Source organism: Cetorhinus maximus, chromosome 8, assembly GCF_964194155.1.
Source record: "Cetorhinus maximus chromosome 8, sCetMax3.hap1.1, whole genome shotgun sequence".
NCBI lineage: Eukaryota > Metazoa > Chordata > Chondrichthyes > Lamniformes > Cetorhinidae > Cetorhinus > Cetorhinus maximus.
The window spans coordinates 19105384-19122339 of NC_135886.1; the positions used below are offsets into that span (position 1 = coordinate 19105384).

At 38.2% G+C, this 16956-nt stretch overlaps 1 protein-coding gene across 1 annotated transcript; it reads right to left on the minus strand.

Moving 5' to 3' along the window:
• Positions 1-7870: 7870 nt before the first annotated feature.
• On the minus strand, positions 7871-16059 carry LOC144683249 (interleukin-10-like). Its single transcript, XM_078546206.1, has 5 exons — positions 15803-16059; positions 15050-15112; positions 13892-14044; positions 10099-10176; positions 7871-10009 (listed from the first exon to the last, which is right to left on the minus strand). Exons 1-5 carry the CDS (start codon positions 15959-15961, stop codon positions 9920-9922), a joined length of 543 nt encoding a protein of 180 aa, XP_078402332.1. The 5' UTR covers positions 15962-16059; the 3' UTR covers positions 7871-9919.
• Between the last annotated feature and the right edge of the window lie 897 nt (positions 16060-16956).

Sequence of the window (16956 nt, forward strand, 5' to 3'; positions counted from 1 at the left end):
TTGCTCTCAAAATTTTCAAGAGGAATCTAGTGACACAGGTGATGCTAACGGAAGAACTTGGTTTTATTTAGCTGGTAGTTGGCAGATTTTGGAAAACAGTTGAGATATGTAAGTGATGGACAATGCTATATGGCTGCCAATGAGAGTTAAATTGTACGATTTTGGCAAACTGAGGTGGTGCAGCAGCATCCAAATGTCTCAAACCTTCATCTTTATAGATCTGTTGAAGTGAGTGATTGAAAGGGATAGGCTACTATTGGCATAAAAGGAGAGATTACAGGAGGTTGGCCATGAGTCAAAGGTTTTTTAACTGTCCAGATGCTATTCTTAAAAATGGTAGGTGACACAATGTAAGCAATGCAAGAGTCAATGTGCAGAAGGCAGTAAGTAGAGATTTGTTGATCCTTTTGCCTCCCTGAGTTTCCTAAATATAAATTCTAATAAAATAGAGACAACGTAGTCTTGAAGAAATTTGTTTTTTGAAATAAACTGGGGCATACTTTCAGAAGCAGAACACTTCAGTTAACAGATTATCACCACCATTTGACAGTGTGTACAGTAGACTTACTTTGTGGAATATTTGAATTGCTAAACCCTTTTGAAGCTGTTGTCCTGGCTCTGGGAGTGAGTGATCAATCTTGATGACTGACAGTTTAAAATCTCAAAACTATTTTTAAAAGGCTGCACAGTTGTTTTGTTAATATTGCTTATACTTTGTATCATGGTGAATGTGATGGCCTGATCACCACAAGTTTGGCAAGTATCAAATTCTATTGGACTACAATGCACTAAAGCAATTAATTTCAACAATCATGTAGATGTGAGAAGAATTGCTCTGGTCACTGTTTACAGAAACAACAGGCTTACAATTTCACTACAAATAAAGCAGTTTCAATTAACTATTACAATTAAGTTAAGATGTGACATTATGAGGAGTAGATAATTAGGGATAGGGTTTTCCTGGGGCTTCTTGGTTCTCTGGTGTAACTTCAACAGAGGATCAGTGGACACCCCAGGGAGACAGCATGAATAGCTATTTATGCTGCTTCGCTAAGGTTACAGCCAAGGTTCACGGTGGGAGATTGGGAGAACCCATGCAAAGATTATCAGCTAAAGGGGCACTAACTAAAGTGTCTTAATATAAGGCATATCAAATATTTTACCCTTGGCCACTAAGTGTGATGGTTGTTTATTCCTTCTGTGCTGTTTCTAGCAATACAAATATGAATGAAAAATTCCACTTGGACAAAAAAGTACATTTTTGCCACAGTTTCCATCTGAAAGTCTGCATTTAGCTCTGCTACATAGACAATTGCTAGTTTATACCATTAAGTTCTGTTGAAAAATGCTGTGAAATAAAAAATAAAAGTTGTCAGTTTAATTTTTTTTGAGTTTTGATTTACTCAGGGTACTATATGAGTTGGAGTGTAAAATTGGTGGTATCACAGAAGCTGCTCATTATACACCCCACCGAATATTCATTTCCAATTGATTCAATCCCTGAGGGTGAAACAGTAAACCAAAATAATCAAATTTACTGAATGGGCCCCAAATGAAGAAATGACCAAAAAGATTCCACTTTTTATAGCCTTTTCTTTAAAACGCATCAGAACCAACACAAGTTAAACATCAATTAACAGGCAAATGATACTTCAACTAAAAATGTAAATCTCACTTTAAAAAGTTGGTGTAACAAAGATTTGTCTTGCGCTACCATAAGTACCCACGTCACTCCGCATGGACATGTAGCAGTATGGAGCCGCACAGTTCTACAATATGCTGTTCATTATTCATGAAGGGTAGAGGGGGATTGTAGAAGAGTGCCTTGCTGATGAGCCCTATTTGACAGGTCGGGAGTCCTATTTGACAGCAGCTTTCACCTCCGAGTTTCACGGCTATGATTATCATCAGCAAGGCACTCTTCTACAAACCCCCTCTCCCTCAGGTCAGGATGGTCCTGATGCTGTAGCTTTCCAGAGACCCTTTTCAACCAACCAGCCAAACAATAACACTACAGTTTTGCCACTTCTGGGAAAACACCCAGCTCTTTAGCATCTCTGAGCTATTCACATGCTTTGCGGATTTTGGGCCTTATTAGCCAGCTCATGGAGTTCCTCCAAGAGCTCCTGTCTTCTTCACAGCAGTAGCTTCTTTGTCTGCTGTTCTGTGCCTGGTTACATGGCTTTTATACCTTAACTTCCTTCCTATTTGTGCTGCTTCCAGGTCGAGGCTCGCTGAGTCACATGAACCAGTATTTCTTATTATCCAGGAAAATTACAATTGATTCAAACTCTTTAAAGTCCTTTTCTGACTTTCTTAAGAACAATTATAGATTTTTTTAAATTACAAGTTTTCCTTGCTTCTGGGTCAAAGATTATCATGCAATGGCTGGGTGGTGGGTGGCTGAAGCCATGCCAACTAGTTTACAAGATCCAAGATGAAGTTCTAGACCTGACTCGCTAGCTCAACACATCAGTGTGTTTGTTCAACTTTTGCAGGAGGGATCAGCTCAGTGAAATCATTTCAGTCGCATATGAAGTTTCATTTTAATTGAATTTGGCTGATTCCTGTGTCTAACTGAGATACAGACAGAAATACCATGAAAGTAAGGTAACACATGCTGAAGCACAATGCAGAACATCCATTAAAATTCATCAGATTGGCACTGAAAAGTCAAAGTGCCGAATCCCACCTTGGCAATTGGCAGATCACACACAAGCTAGAAGAAGAAAGCAAATAAATGGGAGGACATCCAATTACTGAGTCTCTTCATGGCTGGCATAGTTAAACCTCAATGGTGGGTTGGCAGGAATGCCCATTCCCCCAGGCCTTAATTGGAAGAGCCACCCTTCTACTCTGGTTTTTTAACCCACTGCCACCCCTACCCCTCCCCAGCCTCTCCCACAAATTTAATTTGGCCAATTTTACGTAAATACAATGAAATAGCTGTGACTCCCCCGCCCTTCACTCCCACACCAAAGGCTCAAGGAAGAGTTATTCTTTCTTCTCCCATCTCATGGGCAACCCTGGGCAATACCACACAGCCATTTTGTATTTTTGAAACCGGCTGTAGGTCCACAATGTGAAATTGTATTTCTTGGAAGTGCGTAGGTGTTTGGAGATAGAAGAATATTGATTATTTTTCAGAATTGTTAACTTTAAAGAATATTACATACAATTTTATGGCACGGGAACATACCATTTGTTCAATGTCAGTGTTTATCATCCACATGAACCTCCTTCCACTTTGCTTCATCTCAATCTATCAACATAGCCTCTCGTGTCTCCCTTGCATATTTACCTTTTATCCCCGTAAATGCACTTATACTGTTTGACTCAATCAATATTTCAACTTCAGCTTCAATAAGTATGCAGAATCTTAATATCTGACCATGATTTAATAGTTAAAGCAAATAACTGTCACAAAGATCCTGTTTGCTTTTGCTTAATGCTACTGCGGTATGACGCATGAGTAAGAGGGTAGAACAAAGTGACCACAACTAAGACTCCTTCATCGTTTATTTCAAGCACCTTATTGTGAATTAGTTTTTATTTCAAAGAAGAACTTCTGACTTGGGGGAAAGGAGTTTCTATTCATAATTGCTTTAAACTCACTTCATTGGTTTCAAGAGTGGTTGTTTTGTGAGAGCAGTGATACCTGAGATCATGAGTATCAGTCACTCACCACTGCAGTTGTATATTTCCCTGATGTAATTTGAGGGCAGTTTGCCTTTTGCTAAAGTATTGATTTCAAATATATGTACCATTGGTGGGTAAAAGGCAGCTGATGTGAATAAGATGAGCTATATGGTAGGAAAATATTTTCTTTGAGTATAAGTGACTGCAAAAATTACTCACGACCATAAAGGGGATGGTGACTGATTAGGATTTAAGAAGCACATAATGGCTTCAGAAAATAACATTTATTTTAAGTAGTGTTGTGTCTGTTTATTGTAACTCTTTTACGTGCTTTGGTCATTGATATAATTGGGAAATCCATAGATAATTATGGTGGTTCAGCACTGATACATTAATTTATTGTGCTTGGTCCCATCATTGCAGCCTCCAACACAATAGAGTAGATCCTGACTGAACACGGGTAACAGCGAGTTGGCAACTTGCTTTAAATCTCTCCCAGTTTTCACCTCTAGTACAGTTAATGGAAATAAAAATCAGGCGCAATGTAAAATGGACTACTGATTCTGTAAACACCTGAAGGAGAGAAATGTGCAGGGATATGGAAAAGAGCAGAAGAATGGGACTATTTGGACCGCTTTCCAAAACAGCCAGTGCAGATTCGGTGGGCTGAATGGCCTCCTTCTTTTGTGGTGCAATATTTTATGATTCCTTGTTTCTGCCATTATCCCCTTCCCTAAACTAAGATGGGGGAGGCGGCATATGACCAATTGTGGCACCCACTCCCTTCACCTAACTAGATAAGCTAACTTAGTCAACTGAGATAGGACCTTTCTGGTCTTTGTAACTCAACTTTGTAACTCTCTGATGTTCTGCTGAGCCTTTGAAAAACTAGATTTCAGATACCTTTTTTGACAACAATTCAGCTGTACAAATTTTTTGATGCCACTCTTATAACTTCCCTTCTGATTTAATGGGATATTAATTTTTTGAATGGAAGAATTGACACCTGCGATTTCATCTGATGCCTTTATTGTTTCTCTTCTTTTTACTCCTCTAGATTCCCCTTAGTACTTTTCCTCTTATCTCTTCTCCCTTTGCATGTGATAATTTATGTTGGCTTATGATACTAGACCACCACATTTGAATCCATCCCTGTTCTCTCAAGATTATTTCTCACCTCTCTCACAAAGAATGCTGAGGTAATTGTGATCCATCGGGTTACCCAGGTATCCTTCAAGTGAGAAGAATTCGCTCTCATCTCTAGTGATTTTTATTCATTCTTGGGATGTGAGCATTGCTGGCAAGGCCAACATTTATTGCCCTCTATTTGCCCTTGAGAAGGTGGTGGTTGTTGTGATACGGTGAGCATGCACCTTTCAGTGAATGTATCTTAAACTGTTGTCGATCATTATCACCTCGACAGGATATGTTGTTGTAGCCCCATGACTTGTAATCAGTCTATCAGCAGCAGTACTAGGAGTAAGATGTGTGTTTAATAGTCTCTTAGTGAACATTATCTGTATATAGGCCAGGATTTCCCGGTCAGCGAGCAGGTGGGGGGGGGCCCGCTCGCCAACACATAAAATGTCGCGGGATGATGTCGGGCGGAACTCCCGATGTCACCCCGCCCCATTTCAATTTTCAAGTAGGCGGGGGCTCAGCAGAATCAGCTGTGCGCCCGCCGACCTGTCAATGGCCAATTGAGGCCATTGACAAAGTCATTAAAGTAATTAGTGGACCTGCCCGTCCAAACTTAAGGTTGGCGGGCAGGCCGGGAACCCTGGCATTAGAAAAAGCATGAAACCTCATCCACAGTTTCATGTAGGTTTTTAAAAGTGTAATAAAAGCGTATTTGAAAGTAATGGACATGTTCCAACTCATGTGACGGTGTGATCTCCCTGAGGCAGCACTTAGGGGATCCCCCCCGCCCGCACAGGGAGCGCATAGCACTTCCTGGCAGACATCATGCTGGGCGGGCCTTAATTGGCCCGCCCACGTAAAATGGTGGCACGCCTCCACGGGCCCGCTCCTAAACGTCTCCCCCGACGGAGGGAAAATTTTGCCCATAGTCTTATCTTCAAATAAAGAACCCATATTATTGTTTCATCATTCCTTGTGTATGATTGTGATTTTTACATCGAACAGAAGAAGTGGTGAGTCACCTCTCAAATCACAGCAATGTAGGTAAATACCTACAGTGCTGTTAGATAGAGGTAATATATGTAACATAATAGTTACCTACTAAAGATTAATGCTACAGTACCTTCTTGGGCATTTTGGCATGACACACTTTATCAGAATGACTGTTTTACATAAACCTTTCCCTTACCGGGCTAATTTGCATGTAAGTGACTTATAAAGAAAAAAGAAAGACTTGCATTTATATAGCACCTTTCATGACCACCAAAATGCTTTACAGCTAATGAAGCGCTTTTGAATTGTAGTCACTATTGTAATGTAGGGAATGTGGCAAGCACCCACAAAAGCAATGTAATAATGAACAGATAACCTGTAGTTTGTGATTGTTGGTTGAGGGATAAATATTGGCCAGAACCCCAGGAATAACTTCCCTCCTTGCCTTCGAAATAGTGCCATGGGATCTTTTACATTCACCTGAAAGGGCAGTCAGGGCCTCAGTTTTATAGTCCCATCCAAAAAGGGCACCTCTAACAGTGCAAAGCCGCCTCAGGACTACACTGGAGTGTCAGCCTTGAGTTTTGTACTCAGGTCTTGGACAGGACCTGAACTCACAGCTTTGTGACTCAGAGGTGAGATGCTACCAACTGAGTCACAGTTGCCACATATAAAGAAGTTATTGTACTTTATAAACATATCTACAATCATTTTATCAAGTAAATTATATAGAACCATAGAAATGTTACAGCACAGAAGGAAGCCATTTGGCCCATCTTGTCCATGCCAGCCCAAGGACACCCAGGTGCCCTTTCTAATCACACCTTCCTGCACCCGGCCCATAGCCCTGCAGCTTACGGCACTTAAGGTGCAGGTCCAGGTACTTTTTAAACGAGTTTAGAGTTTCTGCCTCTACCACCAACTTGGGCAGCGAATTCCAGACACCCACTACCCGCTATGTAAAAAGGTTCTTCCTCATGTCCCCCCTACACCTTCTGCCACTTATCTTGAATCTATGTCCCCTGGTTCTAGAATTCTCCACCTAGGGAAACAATGTTATCCTGTCCATTCTATCTATTCCCCTCATAATTTTGTACACCTCAATCAAGTCACCTCTCAGCCTTCTTTGTTCTAAGGAAAATAACCCCAACCTGTCCAATATCTCCTTGTAGCTACACTTTTATAACCCTGGCAACATTCTTGTAAACCTCCTCTGCACTCTCTCCAGAGCTATTACGTCCTTCCTGTAATATATTATATTATAGAAATGTCTACAATCATTTTTTTTATTTTGTTAACCTCATAGTGCAAAGTTGAAGTATCCAGCTTCAGCAGCATTATTCAGCATTCCTGGAATGATCCTGTATGTGAGCCAATACTGTATTTGAAAGTTGTGATTTGCAGGAATATTATTGATAGGAAAGGGATTAAGATAAGCAAATTTATGATTAGTTAAATTTATAACCAAGCATTATTTGGTGCCTCATCTGTTTTTACGTCCTTGGTTTAAAATGTTGAAACAATTTTGAGTAACAGTTGTATCATGTACTATCCTAGGGCTCAAGCACATCATCTATGCTGCGCTTCAGTATGATATGGAAGGATTGTTGGAGTTGCAGTCTTTTGGTTGAGATGCTAAGCTAAACTGCTGTTTGCCTGTTTAGATTGATGTGAAAGATCCCATGGTATTATTTGCAGGGCAGGTCTACAGGTCAATGTCTAGTCCTCAAGCGACAACAACAAAACAGATTACCTGATAATTTATTTTACTGCCTGTTTGTGGGACCTTGCTTTGTTGGCAGTTAGATTTACCTACATAATGGCACCAGTTCATTGGCTGTGGAGTGCTTCGGGGTATAATCACAATGTGAAAAGCACTATAAAGCTGCAAGCTATTTCTTTTAGTAAGACACTGATGTGGTGAGAGCTCCAGTACAGAACCTGAGTGAGATCCTATTGTCATTCACATCTATGCATGATATTTGATCAAAATCACCATTTGACCAATGGTGCATATTCAGCAATATTCCATTGCTTCTCATTGTATGTTATATCAAGGTAAAAGCTAAATAAATGAAGAGACATGTAATATAAATGAAGCATTGAATGGTGTTTATCCAGACAGAACAACCAAGTACATTACAATTCATATGACACATAACATGAGGTTATGACACATAACATGAGGTAAATCAATACATTAAATAAGCTGGAATAATCAATGTTTAAACCCTTTGAACATTATGGGAGCTTTTTCCAAAACTAAAAGAATTACTTTTAACTTGATATAGCAAGTAACATAAAAATGTTTTGCATTCCATATTTTTCCCTAATTCAGAATTCACAATATTCAGAGATATGTTTCAGAGACAGCCTGTCCTGAAATCTTTCAGAGATTAAGTAGCTCAAAGGGGTCAACACAACTGCTACATTTTACTGTAAAACATATAACACTGAAGTTAGTTATTTCATTCATGAACTCCAAAGTGACTGTCTCAGCTTGCAATAATCTTGAGGTAGGCTGGTTAACAAATACGTGCACGAATTGTACCAACATTTACAGAGATTGTATTCCTGCCAGCTGCTTTGTGCATCTTCCCCAATACCACTGGGACAACTCAAATGAAAATAATGAATGATTTATTTATTGGTAGCAAATGAGTTTTATCTATTCTTCCCTCTTTCTTTCGCATTAACGCACAGCTGTATGTGAGTTTGACAGTGATGTCAGATTTAGTGTGTAGTTTAGTTCCAGGTGCACTTATAAACCAAAAACATTTTCTGCACCAAAAAAAAAAATCCCTGGGCTAGAAATTCATCTCAGGCAGTGGCCCAAATAGGCCGTATTGGATCGGCTGCCTATTCTACGCAACGTTGACTGCAATGGAACTGAACACCAAGCGTTGCGTATAATGATATTGTCCATTTTCTGTCACTACCTGAGATGAATTTCTAGCTTTTTGTCTTTAAATGGTTAATACATCATGAGACAAGATTTTAAGTCATTTAAAACCCATTCGCTTACACAGGGTTAAAAGAACCCTTGTGTTCACGGGTTCAGATGAGGGAACTTTTACCTAAACTGACAGGGTGCTGGGGAAAGAAATGTTGGTATCTGAGGATATAATACACAAGAGTTTTATATTTTGAACTAGCCTAAAAGATAGGTTCAAATACTGCAAACAATTACTGGAGGCAATAACCTATAACTTATAATAAAGTACACACAAGTGCACATTCATTTGAACACTATAAGTATTCATACAATGTCAATAAATAGTTGAAATAAATTTGGCTGTATCTAATGCTGCAAACTTTGAAATGGGTGTTAAAGAATTACTGATACAGTAATAGATGGATTTATGAAGATAACTTGAAATTAAAGTAATTAAAACTCCATATTACACTCTCATAAATAGTACAAAAATATTCTATTTAAAATATTTTAGTTATGTATCAAACTGTAGGAGCAGGATGTTTTGTAAGTTATATGAACCAACAGGAATAGCTGATTTTAAATCTATTTGTTACTCTTGAAACATCTGTCAAAAAAAATTGCTAATCACTTCATCAAAAATAAATCTCTGTACAAATATAGAGAAAATATTATTTGCAGTTCTCGTATTTACTCTGTTGAAAAATAATAATTGAATGAAATTCATTCACATATAATTTATATTTAGATCCGGCAGTCTCAGTATGAATTCTAAAGTTATAAGGTGAGGGGAAACATTTTCAGACACTGTTCAGAAACTGTTTCCTTGTGAACTTCCAGCACAGGAGTTTTTTTTTTGTGGTTAATTCATTAAGGGAGAACAAGAGTTAAATAAGCATAGAACTGGCACTTTCGTACAAGAAAGCGGGAAAAATTACATGGCGCATTATGGCTGGACACTCCTGGGTAATCTTAGCAGCCGGTTACAGAGTGATACAACCTACCCACTCTCTCAACCAGATTAGGCATTGGGAAAACCAAAAGATCTTTTTTTATTTTAAAAGGGACAACAAATTCATCACAATTTCTCAATGATTTTATGAATTAAATAACGTCTGAAACCGCCAAGTCTAAATATAAATATCACTTTAAATACTAGTGACTTTGTTAAATCAGGAAGTGTTCGTTCCTTTAAGTCAGTTCTGCAGTTTTTCAATTCATTTTCATCCTGATGTATTGCTGAAGCCAGTCAAAAAAGATGTTGAGTTCTCCTATGGCTTTGTACACCCCTTTCTCCTGCAACTGATAAGCACAATAATACAGAATTAGACAATGAAAACTGTTTAAAATCATCTCTTCCATGATGTTTTAGTACATAATTTCTTTCCTACCTTCTCGTATATCTTATATATATTCTCGATATATGTACTAGGTCTGCAGTTGCACACGTCACAATTGAAGAATTGAGGCTGAAAGACAAAAATTTATAAGTTTACTCAATGGCTGATTGTTGTTTATCACAACTGGATATGAAACATACTCTAATACTAAAATATAAGCATTGTTTTAAGTCTGATCTAGTATGGTGTAGTTTGTGGACTGTAAACAGTGAGAATACCAACTTAATCGTAATTAGTTTGAAGACATCATTGGCTAGAAAGGGCATCAGACAGAAAAATGTGTGAAGTGATAACAGCTATAGGTAACTTCTGTTCTGCAGTAATGCAGCACTAAGCAAGAATTGCTCAGGCATTCGAAACTAAATCTTCCATTTACTTTATTCATGTTTCAGGACATCACATTGTGTATTTTATAGTATGGAAAGTGTCATCTCCTGCAATACTGGCCTACATTAAAAAATGAAATATACCACTTAGGCTACACTTATGCAATGATTATTGTTGGTGTCAAGTAGTTTCACTTTATATGTATGCCAGAGTGGTGCTATAGATTATAGCAGAATGAGACTCCCTGGCTCTGTAGTCAGGCCCCAACTCAGGACTTACACTGCAGCACCTCATCTTCAGAGATTGTTGCAGATTAAATAATGGCCTATATGAGTGTAGCCAACCGCTCAAATGGGTGTGGGCACATTCTGAAAGTAAAAAAATCCCATTCAGTACATAAGTGTTAAGTGACACTCAAAGGGAAGTGGCAGCTGCTAACTGTTACTCTGCCTCACAATCTGGCTAAATGCATTTTTGCCATTTATTGCTGAATCACCTGAGTCAAAGAAAATCATGAATGCTCATTTTTTAGACATAAAAAATTTATTTGTGCAATATTATTAAAAGGTATAAGAGCCCAGTGCTAAAGTTGAATTTGACCAATAATACCAATGCAAAGTTGGTTGCCATTACGTTTGATCAGATAGAATCACATGAGTTACAGTTAACAAAACAACTAGGTCAGCGCTTCTTTGCTTCAATTCAAGCCCTCAATTTGCAGCTGGTGCTGTCCCACTGAAAATTTGCATTCTTTATTTTCACATAGACGTTTTGCAAATGCATTCTAGCTGCCTGGTTATCTGGTTAACGGTTTTCGCAGCAACAATGGTGGTACATTCATTTAACGGCTGCTTTTGTTTCATTCTGAATTGCTGCAAATTTTGGGCTTTGTGCTTCTTTTGTAAACTATAACTTTTGAGAGAGAAGAGCTGCCTACATTGACTTAACCTTGTATCAGAGGTAAATGAAAGCCTTTGCTTCTGCAAATTAATTTGAACAAGTAAACATGAGCCCTATCCTTTATCCGTTGACACTGTCTGAATAACCTTAAGACAGAACACATTTAATTGGAGGCAGTTCAAAGAAGGTTCGCTAAATTGATTCTTGGAATGAAGGGGTTTTCTTATGGTGAAAGGTTGAGCAGGTTGGCCCTATATTCATGGGAGTTTAGAAGAAACTTTATAAGATCTGAGGGGACCTGACAGGGTGGATGCTGAAAGGCTGTTTCCCCTCCTGGGGAAATCTAGAACTATGGGGCAATATTTTAGAATCAGGGGTCTCCCATTTAAGACGGGGATGAGAAGGAATTTCTTTTAAATTCTCTACCCCAGGGAGCAGTGAAGGCTGGATCATTCAATATATTCAAGGCTGTGTTGGGCAAATTTTTGATTCACAAGGGAGTCAAGGGTCATGGGCGGGGGGGGGCGGTCAGGCAGGAAAGTGGAATTAAGGCCATGATCAGATCAGCCACATTCTTATTAAATGGCACAGCAGGATCGAGGGGCCCAATGGTGTATTCCTGCTCTTATTTCTTATATTCTTATTTCCCTGCTGAAAACTGAACATAAAAATGTCACTTTCAAAACATGCTGCTTATTGTTTCAGAAGTGTTTGTGTATCACTTAAAGGGCACACATTCAATATTTAGCTTGCAACTAACTGCAACAGAGTCTGCATTTACAATTATTGCAAAAAGAATGAGAAGCCCCTTTTTCCAATGTCAGTTTCAGCTGAAAGTGTTTTCAAGCTTTTAAGTTGCTGCAAGGATCTTTCGGAAGTGGAAATTTTATATGGCGACTTGTGCTTTTAAGTCAATCTCATTACCTCTTCCCCACATTCCCTTCTAAATCATTTCTCCTTTTTCATTGCCTAATTTCAAAGTGGCCAGAGGGATTGTGCACTAAAGAAAAGCTAGGACAGTGACCTCCCTTCCTGTTCTCCACTTTGCTGTGTGGATAGAAAACTGGGAAAGTTCCTACAGATCTTGATGCGAATCACGTGGTAACAATGACTAACTAAATTGATGTTCAATACACTTTTGTCTGAATAAATATATCTATTTTGCTTTGTCTTCTATTTAAAAGGGACAAAAATCCAAATATACATATCAGGAATTCATGGACAATGTGGTTAATTAGATGTTCAAATGAGTAAATTGTAGGAATTCTTGTGAAGTTGACAGTTAGGTCAGAGACCAACTAGAAGAAAAGGACTTTATGCCTCTTCATGATATTCCAAAATGCTCCAAGCCAATGGGCTACTTTTGAAGTGCAGTCACTTTTATGTATACAAAGACAGGCATCAAGGTCCCAGGAACAGGAACTGAATGAATCTGCTTTTTGGCAGTGTTAATTGAGGAAGGGATGTTGATCAAGACTTCTTTAAATGGCGTCATGGATTCATTTATGTTTATGAGGCCCCCATTAATGTCTCATCTGAAAGATGACATCTTAACTATAGTATACTGTCAATATTGCACTGAGGTGTCAGCCTAGTTCGTATGTTCAAGTTATGGTGGGCTTGATCTCAGAGCCTTCTAATTGAAAAGAGACTGACCAAAATATCTTTAGAATGAGTTAACAGAAAAGTGTTTGTTTTAAGGGCATGATGGGGTAGACCTGGTACTAGAATAATCTGGCAGTGCAGATTGCACACTCTTTACAGAATCCACCTATTTTTTATTCCATTAATTTCAAGGTGAACCTGAAAACTTACCCCATGTGTCAGTAGGGATGGTAGGAGGGCAAACACACAGCAAAAATTGGAAGGTGGGGGAGGGCGGCGGGGGGTTGGGGGGCGTTGAATGCATATTTATAATTCTTCTCCCGCTATTTCATAGGAAATATATAGAAGAAATTTAGTTGCATTTGGAGAAAACGGTTGATGTTCAATTAAGGACTGTACATCAAGATGGAAACAGGTTTTGTGTATTTGTGATAGGGCAAAAATATTTTCACTTAGATTTTTATGAATATTACAAAAGGGCATTCAAACAGCTGCAAGATTCTTCTTCATACAATTTAAAAAAAAAATCATTCATGGGATGTGGGCTTCACTGGCTGGGCCAGCATTTATTGCCCATCCCTAACTGCCCTTGAGAAGGTGGTGGTGAGCTGCCTTCTTGAACCGCTGCAGTCCATGTGGTGTAGGTACATCCACAGTGCTGTTAGGAAGGGAATTAAATTAGGCCACGCTGCTGTGAGGTGCCAGGGACACCTGAAACAGTGACGGGCATAACAGCGAGGCAAATTGGGCACAGGACCTCAAGCCCAGAAATTGGTATAAGTTATTCCCATTTTACACTTGGAAACCGGTGCAGCACATATCCATTTCTCCCCTTATTCTCTGATATTTTGATCTTGTATTCTTAACCGAAATAGAAATTCCAAAGAACGGCACCCCCAGTATTTTAAACATAGTTATAGCGTAAGGATAGAGGCAAAAATCTAGTACTTACACAGTTTTGTACATTCTCTTTCAACTCAGACAGTATGTTTCCAATTTTACTGATGTTGCTATTGGTGGCTTTCTGCTGGGTCTTGGCTGCTGGGATTACATCCCTGAGGTAGAAATTCAGCATTTCCTTCAAAAACTGACATCCTTCACGGCCCTAAACATTTCAAATGCCACCATTATATCCTTGCAAAGGATCATTGCACAAATAGGAAACAACAATTCTGTCACTGAGTTGGAATAATGCCACAACCTATATCCTAATTTAGAAAATTTGCATTTACACAATTCTCATTGTGGAGAGCCATAACCATAAGCCAAAACCTCATGAGAACAGGACACTTTTACTGGTTTATTGTTAAATGGTTTCATTTTCCTTTTTTTTCTGACTTAATTTTAAAATGAGCAACTTCTTCCCTCAATGTTCCACCATATAACAGCTGAGAAAACGAACAGGCAGAGGACTTATTCCTAGGGCATTACGAATGCTTGCTTTACTGAAATGTGTTTGCTTATCTTCCCTGGGTAATGCTTGGTCTTCACTGGGCTGTTTCTGATGCTATTATTTGCATAGTGGATGCTTCATTCTGGCTGGGGTTATAATTTTAAAAAATGTACATGCACATATTGATAAAGTACATATATGGCAGGTGCAATAGCAACGACTGGGAAAATCAGTCAATCCGAATATCCACTTGCTGAAATCTGTGTGATGGTTATTTATCCTCATGTAGCATCTGGGAAGTGGGAGGCGCTTGCTTGTGGACACTGATATGCACAGGATTGCGATTATTGCCAAGTATGCTACTGATGCTTCCTATCAGTCCACGTGATTCTTATTCTTCGGGCATGAGCTTTCTCTACATACTGTTTATTTCCGATTGGTCATGCGGCGAACAGAACATTCTCTGTGACTCAGCCCATCTCACGTGACAAATCAATGCACTATGAGCCAGTTGTCACTATTGGCTTATCTTTACACATTACGTCTGCTATAGCTGCAGTCACGCAGCATTGTTACCATTATTCAAAGCATAGGATCTTCAGCCACAAGTACAAGCAATACAAGGATTTCCCTGTAATGGAACTTTGCCAATCAGCTGCATGCATGTCTAATTTTTCTACTTTATACGCCAATCAATTCATATTAAACTTTCCTCACCTTGAATCCATGATGAAGACGGCCTCCCAGCAATGTTATTTGAACATTGTCATCTTTCTTTTGCTATAAACAGCAAGAAATTAAAAATGACTAAATGCAAAATTGTTTCCAGTGAGCAAGTGTTACAGGTTAATTAGAACCAAGTCAATTTGCAGCAATGTACTGACCTAGACTTATTACAGTAAAGACTCATCTTGTTGTTGACATAGTCACATGATAGTTGACCCTGATACAATGTCTTGTTTGAGGCTTTCTTTTTAAATCATTTTTTTTCTGAGCAACTGCAAGCATTTTGGATTACTGTCATCCACATACCTCCAATTTTCCTGCCACAATCTATATCCATATTTTTCATATTGGGTATTGCAAAGTAAAATTGAATAAATCTACACATTAAATCTTTTCAATTGCAGTGTTATCTCAATTAAAATGCAATCCAGGTTCTCCATTTTACAAATAATTGATGTCAAAGCTAATTTAACTGGTATTGAACTACTTTAACATAATTATTATTCTAGCTTTTTGAACTTGCATCTTCAAATCTAATTTAAATTATTTTAAGTCCTAAAAGACTGTTTGGAATGCATTCACATGAAAGCAAATTAAAGAGCTCTAATTATTCCTTGTCACAGACTAGTCAGTGAGAGAATTGACTCTCCTGCAATTTATAAATTGTAATGTACTAGGCTGTAATTTACAAAGAATAAATCATTCTCCACAACTGCACAAAATACATTTTATTTTCATACTTACAAAATAAACCTTGATTTTCCGATATGAAGCTCTAAGTTCTTTGAGGTGAGCAGGGAACATAGCGTAGCTGAAGCAGTTATCACCCGACTGTTCTTGCCTGCAGTAGCAACACTGAATGCTAATCAGTGTGTACAATATAACAGTGACACACTTCATCATTTCTGTCTAGTTTGCACAACACTAAGTTTATGTGCACTAAACCATATAGCGTTCTTACCTTGATTCTTTCTTTATATATTTCTTTCGTGACCACTATTGGTTTCTTACTTCCTATTGAAATTTCCTGTTGGTTATGTATTATTTGAGGTTACTGTCAAATTTCTAAATGTCACTCATTCTTCCCGTCAATTTAAAGTTTCCATTGACCCCTATGAATATTAATCATTGTGAAATCTAATGGCAGAATTTTGTTATATTTCAGACTGTATTCTTTTTTCTCTCAACCTAACATTCTACATTTTTGTTGTTAACTAATTATTTTAGCACAAGTAACTTATAGCTCCCTAAATAATTTTCTTATAAACCTTAATTCCCGTTTTTTGTCTGCAAACATTTCTTTTCAGTTTGATACCATTCCAGCAAGTTTGCTCTATGTAGCGATGCAGACCAGAACCTGTCCTATGCCAGAGTTTTTGAGTATTTGTACAGTGCCAGCATTCCCTTGATGAATGCACAGGGAGACTGCCTCAGGATATTTTACAGTAATGATAGATTTCCACCCCTTCTGTCTTTTCTTACATTGAAGTGCAGTGCATTGCCAATTATAATTATTTTATGCTGCAAATTGGATCAAGATGCAACATTTCGTTTACAATAATCTTGCTTCGCACGAACACTTAAGAGATTCAGGCAAATAAATGGTTTAAAGTGAAAATTGTTGAATATATTTTATCATAAGTTATCATGATGTGTTTTGAATTGTGGAGAAGCATTTCACTCGATACCTTTAGCTGCAAGAATTGAGAAGGCAGCTTTAATAATTGAGAAAACCACACGAAATAAGGGAACAGTTGATTCAGGTTCTCTATCCTTCTTTGTAATTTCTTCATTTCCAATCTGCAATATAATGGAGATCCCTCATTTTATTAACTGTCAATCGTGGTAGAACTCTGAAGCATGGCTCTTTCTAGGATATGGAACAATTATGAAATATG

What these genes read in the sequence shown, in the direction of transcription:
- LOC144683249 (XM_078546206.1), bottom strand. Translation starts at nt 15,961, where the DNA reads ATGATGAAGTGTGTCACTGTTATATTGTACACACTGATTAGCATTCAG. An exon ending in GTCTTCATCATGGATTCAAG is followed by an intron (nt 14,045 to 15,049) that starts GTGAGGAAAGTT and finishes TGAAATGTTTAG; the next exon opens with GGCCGTGAAGGATGTCAGTT. An exon ending in AAGAGAATGTACAAAACTGT is followed by an intron (nt 10,177 to 13,891) that starts GTAAGTACTAGA and finishes TTTGTCTTTCAG; the next exon opens with CCTCAATTCTTCAATTGTGA.